Source organism: Harmonia axyridis, chromosome 6, assembly GCF_914767665.1.
Source record: "Harmonia axyridis chromosome 6, icHarAxyr1.1, whole genome shotgun sequence".
NCBI classification, from domain to species: domain Eukaryota; kingdom Metazoa; phylum Arthropoda; class Insecta; order Coleoptera; family Coccinellidae; genus Harmonia; species Harmonia axyridis.
In genome coordinates this window covers 9,551,657-9,565,501 of record NC_059506.1, presented here as the reverse complement: position 1 = coordinate 9,565,501, position 13,845 = coordinate 9,551,657, and the positions used below count along the sequence as shown (strand labels likewise).

The 13,845-nt window shown below is 33.7% G+C and overlaps 1 protein-coding gene across 2 annotated transcripts in view; it reads left to right on the top strand.

The window, feature by feature from the left end:
- The window catches only part of LOC123681944 (probable chitinase 10), a 93,460-nt gene that overhangs the window by 26,511 nt on the left and 53,104 nt on the right, over window positions 1-13,845 (top strand). The window contains exon 1 of one of the 2 annotated variants that reach the window (XM_045620328.1): window positions 6,787-6,794. The exons of the other annotated variant lie outside the window; for it this stretch is intronic. Coding sequence (XP_045476284.1) covers window positions 6,792-6,794 — 3 coding nt within the window. The 5' untranslated portion in view covers window positions 6,787-6,791. Of the gene's footprint in view, window positions 1-6,786; window positions 6,795-13,845 lie in introns of those variants that run through there. 2 annotated transcript variants of the gene reach the window in all.

Genomic DNA, 13,845 nt, shown 5'->3' with positions numbered 1-13,845 from the left:
AGAAAATTTAGAAATTAATAGATATCATAAAGAATATATTTCATTGATTGAACAAATATATTTGAACCGATGCCCTCTACTGAACATTCTTTAGAATTCCACAAATTGTCCCCTTCAGTCCCCTCTACGATATTTTTGTACACATTTTTAGTATTTATAAACATGCCCAAACATACGTAAAATCAATATTCATTAATATTGACTTGAATAAGTCATGACGAAATACTTGTCTTGGAAATAAGAGAAATTAAACAGAAATATTGTTTCTCTAATTCTGTGGTTATTCCGTTCATTCTTCCACATCTTGTAGAACAAAATCGTGCGAGAATATATCAGAAACGCACAGTTTTCATGGTTATATTTTATTATTCTATGTTGGTGCTCCGAACTTTCCGCCACGGCTTTATCTGTCAATTCATCAATTTGCCTTAAAGAAATCAGTTCTGCCAACCAACATTTTTCAATGCAAAAATCACTAAAATATATTTATGGAAATATTTCATTAATTTCAATGAAAATGCAATGAATTAGAGAAAATAATGTATAATACTCGTACAGAAGACTCATTCTACCACTCGTTCATTCCAAAACTCGCTACTTCGTGGCTCGTTTTTGAATTTTGAACTCGTGAAAGAATATCAATGCCTTCTGCACTTGTATTAGAAATAACTATTCTATTCAAGATTTGTAATTAAGTAATATCGATACCGAGGAAATACCCAATATTCCCGGAACAATTAATGTCACTTGATTGAAATAACTTAGATAACTACTCCAATATTAATGCCAATTTTCAAGAGAATTATTTAATTACAAATCAAAGAATATTTATTTTCAGTTTACTACCTACCAGAAGCCCTTGCTCAGTTTGTTATATTTTTAAAGTTGACAAAAAACGAAACCGCAGAATCGAATAGACATTCCAATTTCCAATTTGAGATTGGGTTTAATTAGCATTCTGAAATTCGAAAGTCATTGATAATGTGCTTTGTCTTTAATAGTGATAAATCTGAAGAACTTCCATGATTTCATGTGAATCAGTAACTAATCAGTTACCTTTCTTTTATATAATTGTAGTCAGGAGTATAAAATACAATATCAATAATAAACTACGTTATACTTATGTTGAGATATAATATGTCACTCTCCCTTTCGTATAACAACTTGAAAGAAGGTGAACCAGTTTCGTGGCCAGTCGGCATATAGCCAGAGGTTAGGTGTGGCCTCCATAAACTGCAAGTATGCCATTATTTAGCACCTTTGTCAAAGACATTTCTGTAGCAGGAAATCCTACAGACGTCTGAACGGGGTGTACAAAAACTGAAAAAAATCTGAGGCTGTATTCGAAATGTCAAGATTATGTCCACGCAAATGAAGGAAGCAGTTTTATATCCTTCATCCTATAAATTATGCGGTTCGATTCTTCTGGGAATTTTTTTATGTTATAATTATTGCGTCCGAACAGGTAGAAGCAAAATAAAATAAAATCAAATCAAAATTTAGTATGTAATATACCTGTTAAGGAGAAGGGATTGAAAACTGTGTACCAGAATGAGTAGATCGAAGAAAAAAAAAAGGGAAAAGTATTTTTCCCTCCGGTGGAGGAAAAGTAGAACTTTTCGATGATCCTGTCAGTCGAGAAATAACGTTATTATGGTACGTTTGAAAAAAAAAAGATATTGATAACGTATTGTTAAAGAAAAACAGTAAAAAAACTTTTGAAAGAGATAAGTGATGAAACATGTCCGGGTGAACTTCTCCTTGGTATTCCTGATTCATTGAAAGAAAGACCATAATTTTTAATAAATATGTATCTTCGATTTCCATGAATAACTAGTCACACAGAGATTTATGTTTATTCTTCTTATGAATTTTACTGTAATTTTTCCGACTATTCGCAAAATTGATTACAAAATTTACCAATTTGTAAACGTTGTTAGAGCGTGTAGCTTTCCATGATTAAATGGACTACTGAACCAAAATAAAATAAGGAATATTAAAATATAAAACACAGTGTTGACATATATAATATCATATCATATATATAATCATTTTTCATTAAACATTTTTTTCTATAGAATAACCATGTCAAGTTTTATTGTAAATGGTGCGCAGATAGTTTCATCAGAACAATAAAAATTCAATCAGAAATATAGCATGAAAATTAGGAAAGCACTGACTTGAAGTCAGGAGCCATTGAGCGGCAGTTCTTTCATCCGCTAACTACTTCCTTGTACACTACTTATGTGCTAGGGGGTGGCCAGGGGGTGGGGGGACACCGTAGTCCCTAAACTTTTGCTGGTCTCCTCTCAAATATTGCATGAGAAAAAATACAACATAAACTAAATGCACCTGGAAATTTCGACCCCTTCCCCCTTACCCTTAAAAATTTTGGCCCCTCCTTGGCCGTCCTATTCTTGAAAGCTGGCATCATCACTAGCTGTGTGTGTCCTCGTTGTAATATAGAGTGTTTTTTTTCGAGGTATATAATTTTAAGTTGGCATTACTGTTCAAGATGGCGACCGATTTAACAGCTGTCAAGTGATTTATTCTCAGTTTGGTTTGCAATTCATCATGAATAGACTCACGCCTGAACAATGCTTGCAAATAGTGCAATTTTATTTCGAAAATAATGGTTCTGTGCGGAATACGTATCGCGCACTACGTCCATTAGCGATGAAGCGCACTTCTGGTTGAATGGCTATGTCAACAAGCAAAACTGCCGCATTTGGAGTGAAGCTTATCCTCAAGTGTATGTCGAAACACCGTTACATCCAGAAAAACTGACTGTTTGGTGCGCTTTATGGGCTGGTGGAATCATTGGTCCGTACTTCTTCAAAAACGATGATGGCCAGAACGTTACAGTCAATGGTGATCGGTATAGAGCCATGATTACTAACTATTTCATTCCTGAATTGAACAACCATGATGTCCAGGAGCTGTGGTTCCAACAAGACGGCGCAACATGTCACACAGCTCGTGTCACAATCGATTTATTGAGAGACACGTTTGGTGACCGCCTAATTTCACGTTTTGGACCTGTGAATTGGCCTCCAAGATCTTGTGATTTAACACCGCTAGACTACTTTCTGTGGGGCTATGTAAAGTCATTGGTCTATGCGGATAAGCCACAAACCCTTGACCATTTGGAGGACAACATTCGCCGTGTTATTGCCGATATATGGCAACAAATGTTTGAACAAGTCATCGAAAATTGGACGTCCAGATTGGATTACATCCGAGCCAGTCATGGCGGTCATATGCCAGAAATCATATTCAAAATGTAATGCCACAAGATTTTCTTGCGGATAAATAAAATTCATGTCAATCGAATAATCCATCGTTGTTTTATTGCAATTTAAAGTACTATAGCTTTAAAAAAAACACCCCTTATAACCTATGCTTCGAAAAATTTCCAACTACTGGTACTATTACCGTTTTTGATATTTTCGTGCAGACTGCACTTCGACCTGGTATTAACAGCACTTCACACACTCAGAATATTATAATCAGATTGCAAATTATTCTTCCCATTTTCCTATGAACTTGACTATCCTTCATCTACGTAATCGACAGAAGCAGGGAGTTTTTGGTGTTAATTATTTTTCTTTGATTATATATGACTGATGATAGCAAGAATATATATATACATATATATTTATTTTTGAAATTGCATATGTTTCTTCAACAATGAACCGCAAAACTCCTTCAAATAAGTAATTATTGAAGTACGAGTAGGTACTTTCACTTCAATTTTCAAAACGATCCTAAGGTTCATTGAATTAACTCCAAGATTCACGTTCATCTTGACAATTATAGAAAGAAATATTCGGAGAGAGTATTAAATTTCACATTAAATTTCACCTGTACATTTCCCACGCAAGAAATTTATTTGTTGAAGCTGTTTGTGCTCTTGAAGATGTTAATTGATTAAGTTGTGAAATCTTACACATAATCATCTTGGATATTTTTTGAGTCGATAACATATCGATTTTGCATTGCAGTCACAGTCGCAGTTGCAATATGGATGCATGGTGAGTCTCAGTTAGCGATTGGTTCGGAGAGGAGCGCTCAAAAAAAAGGATAACAGCTTAGACAAATCATTCGATCCTACTTTAATTTTATATTCCTGGCTGTTTTCATTACTTGGAATTGACTCGATTCTTGCCACTTCCATATTCTCTAGATGCTCCAGCTGAATTTTAAAAAATAAGAAAATAATGACAAAAAAGTTGATTGCCTGTACCTTTCTAAGGATTCAAGTTTTAGTTGATTTTCCTATAAGAAGGAAATCCTGACGAACATGTTCTGAATAACTCCCAACCCCAAATTTTATGGTGGAGGTACTAGAGAAGATACGATCAATACTTTGGAGCATAATTCACGGTGAGTCGGACGATAGATAAATAAATTTTCTCTATTTCAGTATCGTAATGAGTTCAATATAGTTCTGAAAACAGTGCTGAAATGAACTCATTAAAGCATCGTTTTCAGTTATATTTTTCGTTTTGTGGTTGTCTATACTGTCTTCCTATCCTATCCAATTTCAACAAACGTCAATAATTGTCAATATAATATAATTTGGATATAGTGAAATGATTTGCAACATTATTCGCAAATTCTCTTAATTCTGGTTGTGTCACATCGACTTCGTTAGATATTATTCACGAATTTAATGCGTTAATGTAAATTAGTCCAAAATTCGAAAGGTACGATTCAAATTCGAAATCCGTAATCTGTCAATTTTCGTAACAGACACACCAACTGCCAAGATACAATACAAAAGTCACTATGAGATATTATCTGAATTTTTCATTGAATTTCGACAATATTTCACAAAATTTGACTGAATAGAGAAAGTATCCTCTAATACTCATGCAGAAGGCAATTCCGACACTCATGAATTTCGCATTAGTGTTGGAATAGGAGCCCATTTTGCAATTTGTTTTAGAATATACCAATCACTCTATTGAATATATTCTTCTGCGTGAGCAAACGAGAGGGGACAAATTTGCAAGCACCTTCCTGCTCTTTTCAATGGCATAGTTCAGGTGCTAGTAAATAAGGCATCCATCCTAGATTTCTTTTTCTAAATTCATTTTGATTAGGCCTTTGCTGCACCTACTATTCTAGGCGAATCTGTGAGGACAAATTTGCAATCATTGACCTTTTCTTTTCGATGGCTTAGTCCAGGAGTTAGTTCTTCTTCTTCTTCAACCTGCATTCTTCCACTCCTGGACATAGGTCTCTTTCAACGGCTTCCATGTCTCCCTATCCTGTGCCACGTTTAGTTAATGTTAGTTAATTAGGCATATATCCTGTACTACAATGCCTTTTCTAAAGACTAATTTTCGAGTTGATTAGGCATCTATCCTGGACAATTCCTTTTCTGAGTTCATTTTGATTTGGGCTTGCTGTACCTACCATTCAAGGCGAATTTGATAGCACCTCCTTACTGTTTTCGGTGGCATAGTTCAGGTTCTAGTTGATCAGGCATCTATCCTAGACAATCTCATTTTCTAAGTTTCCGACGATCCGTTTTTCTTAAATTTTCTGGTATTAGTTCTGTACTTGTAATTTTTATTAAGATTTAATAATCGAAGGAAAATTTGAGGGGAAAACAATCTGTTGGCCGAAGGAAGAACTGGTGATTGAATGAAGAACTTGCGTAGTTGACTCGGATGGGCATTAACGGAAGGTTTTCGAGCTACGATTTCCCTTACAACGAAAGTCATTTGGATCACCAACCTCCATAGGAAGTCGCCGTCCTTAGAAGAAGAAGAATAAGAGTTCCTGTCGATTTGAAACCAGTGACAAAAATAACGGTTAACCAAACGAAAAAAATGTCGCCGTGACTGACATGAATTCATGATTTTCTCAACGTTCGTTAACTCGTGCCACAATAGTGCCATTACATACCACAGATCTGTTTACGCTGTGTCCGTAAATTATGGAACAAATTCATTTTTATCTAAACAGATCATTTTAAGAAATAATCCTGAAACACGTCGATTTTTTATTTTAATTTACCGTATTTTAAAATAATAATCTAATATACAGGGTGAATTACTTTCGAGTAATGACGTCACGGTCATTTTTCTTAAATGGAACACCCCCATTTTGTCTCAATTTTCCGATTACTTCAGCTGAGCTGATTCCAAAATTTATCATATGTTGATTCCAATTGGTACAGGGTGGACAAAAATACAATAGATTTTTGTGTGCTCATAAAGAAACGCGTAACATTCTTTATTAGTTAAATTAACAATATTATCAAAAATACTTATTGTGTGCGGCAATTGGTTCGAATGTAACATCAGGTAGTTTGTTACATTTTTAGATGAATAAAAATGAGCTGTTTCCAAGCATGTTTGGTACTTGTGGTCTAGTAGACAGAATATGAAAGAAATTATTTTTTATTTTTATACATTTTTATTAATCCAAATATGTAACAAACTTCAGGATGATACATTCAAACCAATTGTCGCACATGATGGGTATTTTTGATTATATGGTTAATTTAACTAATAAAGAATGTTACGCGCAACTTTATGAGCACACAATCAACTATTGTATTTTTGTCCACCCTGTACCAATTAGAATCAACATGTGATACATTTTTGGCTTCAGCTCAGCTAGAATAATCCAAAATTTGAGACAAAATGGGGGTGTTCTATAAAATAAATGACAGTGACGTCATTACTCGGAAGTAATTCGCCCTTTATATCAGAGTGATATTTTAAAATACGGTAAATTGAAATCAAAAACTTGTTTCAGGATTATTTCTCAAAATGGTCTGTTCCATACTTTACGGACACAGTCTATAGGTAATCGTCAAGGGACAATTGGTGTATGAATGGCTCAAAAGTCCCTGTTACATCAGTGCATTCCCCATTTTTTCTATAGTCTGCTAGAATATTCTATGATTCTGATGGCGAACACAAAATTTTGAACGAAAATTGAAATCATTTTTTCATAAACACGCGTAAAATCTCGATCTGGATCGGATCTGTGGTCATGGAAATATTAGGTTATTATTTGTATATTCTTATAGAAAATTCTATCGTTCGGGTAACATCACATGATCAGCATCCAAGTGTTATCCCGATGAAATATATACTTTTGAAATTAGTAATTAAAAAAGGTCATATTAACAGAACCGCTAATCGATTTGTCCATTAACAAACTTAACCGGAGCATTCGGAATCCAATCTTGCCTTGAAAATTTCACAGATTCACAGATTTTTCCGCTCGAGAGTAATCGTATTTACGGACAGAGAGCTGGTCGAACAGACGGAGAGAATCTAATTTGAAGATGGATTCGTTTTGAGTGAGTCAAATAATAATAAATAAATGAATGAATAAAAATTCATCATTTGAGACCATCTGGAGAAATTGCAGTTTTATAAATCATAGACTTGAGAGAAATCCCATAGATGGCGCCAGCGTCAGTTCTCCTTTATATATTTAATTCAATTGAATTTCTAATTTATATTCGATATTGTATTTCTTCCTCTGGTGAGGTTTCCTAATGTAAATGACATAATTTGTATTCATTGGTATAATTTTAGATAAGTTTTCTTCATTATATAAATTCATGAATTCTGTGCGTAATATTCTATGGTAAAAGACTATGTTCTGGAAGCATGAGAATATTCTAACTCTCTTCTCTCTAGTTAGCTCGTGTATAGTTGACTCTTTGTCGTTAACTGTCTCGTGTTAAACACGTGCTCGTAAAGTCTATGTTAACAGGCTTTCGTTTTTAGTGCTATCTGTTTTAGCTCTATAGTTAAATCTCTTCTCGTTAACTGTTTCGTGTTAAACACGTGCTCGTGAGTCTATGTTAACAGGCTCACGTTTTTAGTTATATCTGTTGTTAGTTTCAATAGTGTTCAAATAAACCAATTAACCAGCGCAGGAATTATTATATATTCATTATATTTATATATTTTTATACAGTCCATTATATCGTAGATATTTTCACCATCCTTGGCTCAAAAATCCGAAAATTATACACGAAGTGATAGACCCTTCTGGTCTGAGAACGAGAGTTTGAATAGGATATTTGTAGATTTACAGACCTCTCGAATAGACTCTTCAAATTTATTCAAGCTGATACTGAATGTTCACGAAGTGATTCTATCGACTCTAAATTGGTTTATGACTCACAAAATGCAAACACTTCGGCAAACATGACGGTCCAACGATGAAGCATCTGCAAGTAGAATGTAATCCTTGTCCTCATACGGATAAAAAACATTTGGCTACATCCAATCTCGAGTGAAGGCCGAAATTGATTTTAAATATAGAAAACGATCATTAATATTCATGAAGATGCCGAAGTTCCATTGCTCTTCAATTACATCCGATAATCACCTGGCATTATGTGGAAATCTCCATACGATTCCGTCTTTCAAGTGAAACCGCGTGAATTACCTACTCGATTTGTTATTAATATTGCTTTCCGTAAGGTGTAATGTCCACATCCATCGAAAGATGCTTTCATGTTCCTTTATTCCCTTCACTTGTACTCCAGAGGTCATTATCATCAACGATTATTTCCAACCTGATGGATTTCCATATCTTCTACTTTCTTAAGTGTTATCGATATACCACCCAAAATGAGTGGAGTGAAATTTATATTTTTGAATAAGTAATACGAATTTGAGGTTTTTATTTGCGATATTCGAAAGCTATTAAAGATTCAAATTGATTCTTCAATCTTCCATTAATAATAAATTGAGACGGCGAAAAGAAAGGTTCAGTAATCAATTTTTATGGATGGGTAAACATTTCCATATTCATTATTATGGATATTATTTGCTATTACAATTAACAATCCATTTTGTAGTTAACCTACATATTCGGTTTGGTATGTTTTTTGTTTAGCCTTTCATCAGATTTTGGTGTGGATTTGATATATCTACCTCACATTCAGATGTATACAGAGTGAAATGAAAGACTCGAGATCGCACAAAAGTTTTGAACTCATTCAAGAAATAACTTTCTTACCTTCTATGGAATTTTACAGGCATAATCTCAAAACGATTCACTCTGTAATTACAGAAATATTTCTTATTTGGTATTTCTGTTTCAATATTTTTCTTGAATATTTTATGGTTCTGATGATGTGAGCAGCTCATGGAGTTTGAAATAGTTATTTGAAATGAAGAACCACATTTCGAATACCCTCGGGTTTGTTGTCTCGGAAATATAAGGTACTTTTATTTGCGAAATTTTCGATTCTTCTAAGGTTATGGTTGACTATCCACACAAAATTTTGCACTACACAAACAAAATGTCAGCCCATTCGACATTATAATTTCGGAAATATTCAGTTCAGTTTAGATCTATGGTTTTTATTATAACGTGCGTTCATTTAAATTCATGGTCAAGAGTGCAGTGAAGAAAATTGAGTTGATTTTCTGTGATTACAAGTAGCGCATATGGCCAGTTGCACCATTTGCCTAAACAATGATTTAAAATTTAAACATTGATTACTATATGATTTCTCTTGCACCATGTTTTAAACGACGTTTAAGGTGGCCTAATCTCCGATTACACTGAACAGGAAAATTTGGACGTTTATTTTCCCGATTAGTTTCGAACAAGGTTCTGCGCATAGACCTCATATCAATTTAATATTAGGTCTATGGTTCTGCGCAACTCAAAACGTCGAAACATATGACTTATTACATAACCATAAACATAATTCCTCTATGGACATAATATGATTGTGTCACATTGTGTGTTTCTGTGTTTGGTTTTGTGAGAAAAATCAAAATTGAAATATGGATTCAGATTCAGATCGTGAAATTCAATGACCATTCATAATAATAATTGGTAATTTATATTAACTTTGTCACCATAAGAACAGAGAACATTATACTAGAAAATTGAAATTCCTGATTTTTCTATAATAACTGTGAATATTTTGCAATGTTGCCAACATATTTTCTGTTTAGCTAAAAACGATAATCATCAAACGGTGCAATTAGTGGAAATTATAGACATCTGTTAGTACTGGAAATTGATAACGTAAACAGTGTTTATTTTTTGAATGGTGCAATTGGCCCTCAGTGTGTACCAAATCTCTGACATTCGTTTACATACTTCAAATCTGGGAATTATTTATGGTACAAGTAAGATGTCTAAAAATCTGGTGTATGAACTGATTGAGTAGATTTTGTTTTGCCAAATTTGAGAATATTAGTTCAGCTTCTGATTGGCTAGGATCAGATTTTAATTAGTGTATTCTGTCAAAATCAAAGCAAAAAGGTTTAAATGAAAAGTATGACATTGCGGCGCCGCCATGAAATGAAACTAATATTTTCAAGTGTTTGATTGTCTCAGTCTTTACTTGTCGGAAATTCATCTTGATGATTGAAAAGTAAAATAACTTATTTCCGCTTTATATATTTATTTTCACAACAATTGTTTCGTCAAACAATTCCACAAGATAATAAATATATTTCCCTTTCATACATTGGACATAAATCTAAAAAAATAGCAAGATACCTAAAGAAAAATAATAATTACCATATTTCATTTAAAACTAGAAACTCATTAGGAAATTTAATAAAAAACAATAAAGATAAAGTCGCTAAAGATAGAAAGTCTGGAGTCTATAAGTTGAATTGTGGTACTTGCCCATATGTATACATTGGTCAAACAGGAAGATCATTTAGGACTAGGATAGGAGAACATCAGAAAGCATACGTTAGCGGAACTTGTAATTCAACATATGCAGAACATCTGTTAGAGACCGGGCATGATTTCGACAACAATTTCGAAATTTTGCACGTAGAAAATAAGACCCTAAAATTGAATTTCCTTGAAGCAATGGAGATAAATAGGTACCATAAAAAACAGATTCTCCTCAACGACCAAACGGACCTAAATAAATCACCCTTACTCAACCTGTTTTGAAACCCAAGAATTTCCAGGATTTTATTATATTTCACACCATATTTTTTTCAACTATTTAAAGAACTGTATCCGAAATATGTAGTTAGTTACCATGCTCACCTGACGAAGTCATGTTATCATGATGAAACAATTGTTGTGAAAATAAATATATAAAGCGGAAATAAGTTATTTTACTTTTTAATCATTAATATTTTCAATTTGGTCGAATGTCATTCCATTAAAAAATTGACGAGTGCATACACCATTTTTTTAGACATCTTAGGTATAAGCTAACAGCTACTTGTAATCACAGAAAATCAACTCTAATTTCTCCACAGCACTCTTGACTACGAATTTAAATGAACGGTCGTTATGATCAGCACGAAATTTTGTGAGGAGGATGCAATTATTATTCGATATGAACTTAATCCGAACTCCGTCAGTTTTGTCCGCCAATTTTTTTTGCTATATTCTTCTTGTATTTTCTGTGGCTGTCGTTATGCGATCAGCAAACACGAGGCTTTGAATTTACGTTCCATCTGAATTCAAATTCTCATCTCGATCAAATTAGCAGGAGCACAAAATTCGAATGGCCTTATTTACGGAACCCTTATTGTAATTCTGTCCATTAACGAACTTAACCGTGGAATTCGAGATTCAAACGTAGCCAGAAAAGTTTCTAGGTCCTTCCTTTAATAACTTTTTGTGTGTACACCCGGACAGACAGAATCGAATTTGAGGATGGATCAGTGAGTCCAACCTTATGGCTTGTGACCATTCCTGGCTCAAAAGTCGAAAATTACAGACATTGTTACGGAATGAAAGAACGGTCAGTTCTTATTACTAACGTGCAAAAACAATGATATTCTTAAATGAAGTTATTCACAAGTCAGCACAAGATAAAATGACCAGCACAAATCCTAGACAAATTTCCGACGCAAAAAATTGAATTCAATTGAATAACCAGCGATACAATAAATTCAGATGAATACTGCTCATTTTGTGGGACAATTCATAACACTCTTTTGGTCATAGTTTTGAATGAAGGAAAAGGAAAAGTACTATTTCCAAGTGTATATATACAGGGTGGCCATTTGAAAACGAAACAGACGAGATTACAGACGAAATAAAGTTTTTCGATAGAAATGCTCGGACAGGTCGATTTCTGTTTCGAGGGGGACAACTTAAGATGTAGGTTACGGACGCATAGCGCTTCAACCCTTGCTGCTACAACCCCCACCTCCAATTTTTGAATAAGGAAGATGGGGTGAGTGATACCTCAATTTAAAGGTATTTTTATACTGATTTCAGCACAGTAATTGTTTTTTCATTTTATGCATTAGTTCTCGAAATATTCATGCGTTAGTTAGTTAGGAAGGAAGCCACAGTCATGGTTGTTTTGAAGCTCAAAATGTCGATTTTTCACAAAACACTACAAGTGCCATGAAAACACCACTTCATTTTCAAACCCTTAGTTAAAAATATTTCGAGAAGTAATGCATAAAATGCAAAAACAATTACTGTGCTGAAATCAGTATAAAAATACCTTCCAAATGAGGTATCACTCACCGCATCTTCCCTATTCAAAATTTGGGGGTGAGGGTTGTAGTTGCAAGGGTTGAAGCGCTATGCGTCCGTAACCTACATCTTAAGTTGTCCCCCTCGAAACAGAAATCGACCTGTCCGAGCATTTCTATCGAAAAACTTTATTTCGTCTGTAATCTCGTCTGTTTCGTTTTCAAATGGCCACCCTGTATATCAAAAGATATTACTTATCTGGTTAATGTATTTATTATACTTTTGAACGCATGAAAATAAATTTTGTCCCCGAAGTAAGAATGAACAACCAAGAACAGATAATGAATTGAAATGCGATAAAACTAAGCAAGACTATGATACTGAAAAATTCATAATCTCGCTAATTATCATGACGCTTTTGCACGGAACATTCTATTGAGATTTTTCATGATTGCAATATTTTTCAGTTCCAATTGTTTCCTGTGATGAAATTTTATATCAACTTGTCGAATGATATCAAAACATGATGATAAACAATTGTCCAATATCATTTTTTAATGAAAGTTCTCGTTAGTATCTGCTCATATCTAATGTATAATCTATGGTTTGGCCACAACGTATTGAAGTTATGAAAATACATATAACCACGATCATAGTTGTTGCAAATGGGTAAACGAATATACTTTCACTTATTCCGATAACGTAAGTCCTTGAAGTAATTACACATTTAAACTCACTAATATTCGAGTCATGTACGATTTGTCACTAATACTTCATGAAGTCTTACACAGTTGTTTTTCAGTTGGAGGTTCTTCATATTTACCCAACAGAATATCGCAATAAACCTACACTTCTAGGTCGTCGCTTTAATACAGAACGGAAGAATTCTAGCTCAAAAGGTATTGTGTTTCGTTATACACTTTCGACCACTGAAATGAATGTCTTGCTAAATAACAGTAAAATATAAAAGTTTGCTGTAAATATTTGCTTCTTGCCAATTCTTCCTCGAAATGAAATGGTTCAAAATAACTTCCCAACCAAAACAAGAACCAGCAATCAAAATGGAGTGATATTATTTATGACTTGTTGTCACAGAAAAAATTTTGTTTGATGTATAAGAATAATTTTATTTGCCAAATATTATTACAGGACAATAAAATTAATCATGCACTATTAAAAAAATATGTATTCCCCACAGAAATATATATGGACAATAGATACACAATTTGAACTAAATATATTAGGTAAAAAGTGGAAACAAACTGCAATGAAAAATGTATTTAAATCCAAAGTGCATAATAGGTATTTTGTCATCTGTATTCAATATACACATTTTCACCTCAGTCTCAATCTTGCCTTATATCTGTAACTGATATCTCTTTGAAAAAACTAACATTGGTATGAAATAACATTTCTTTC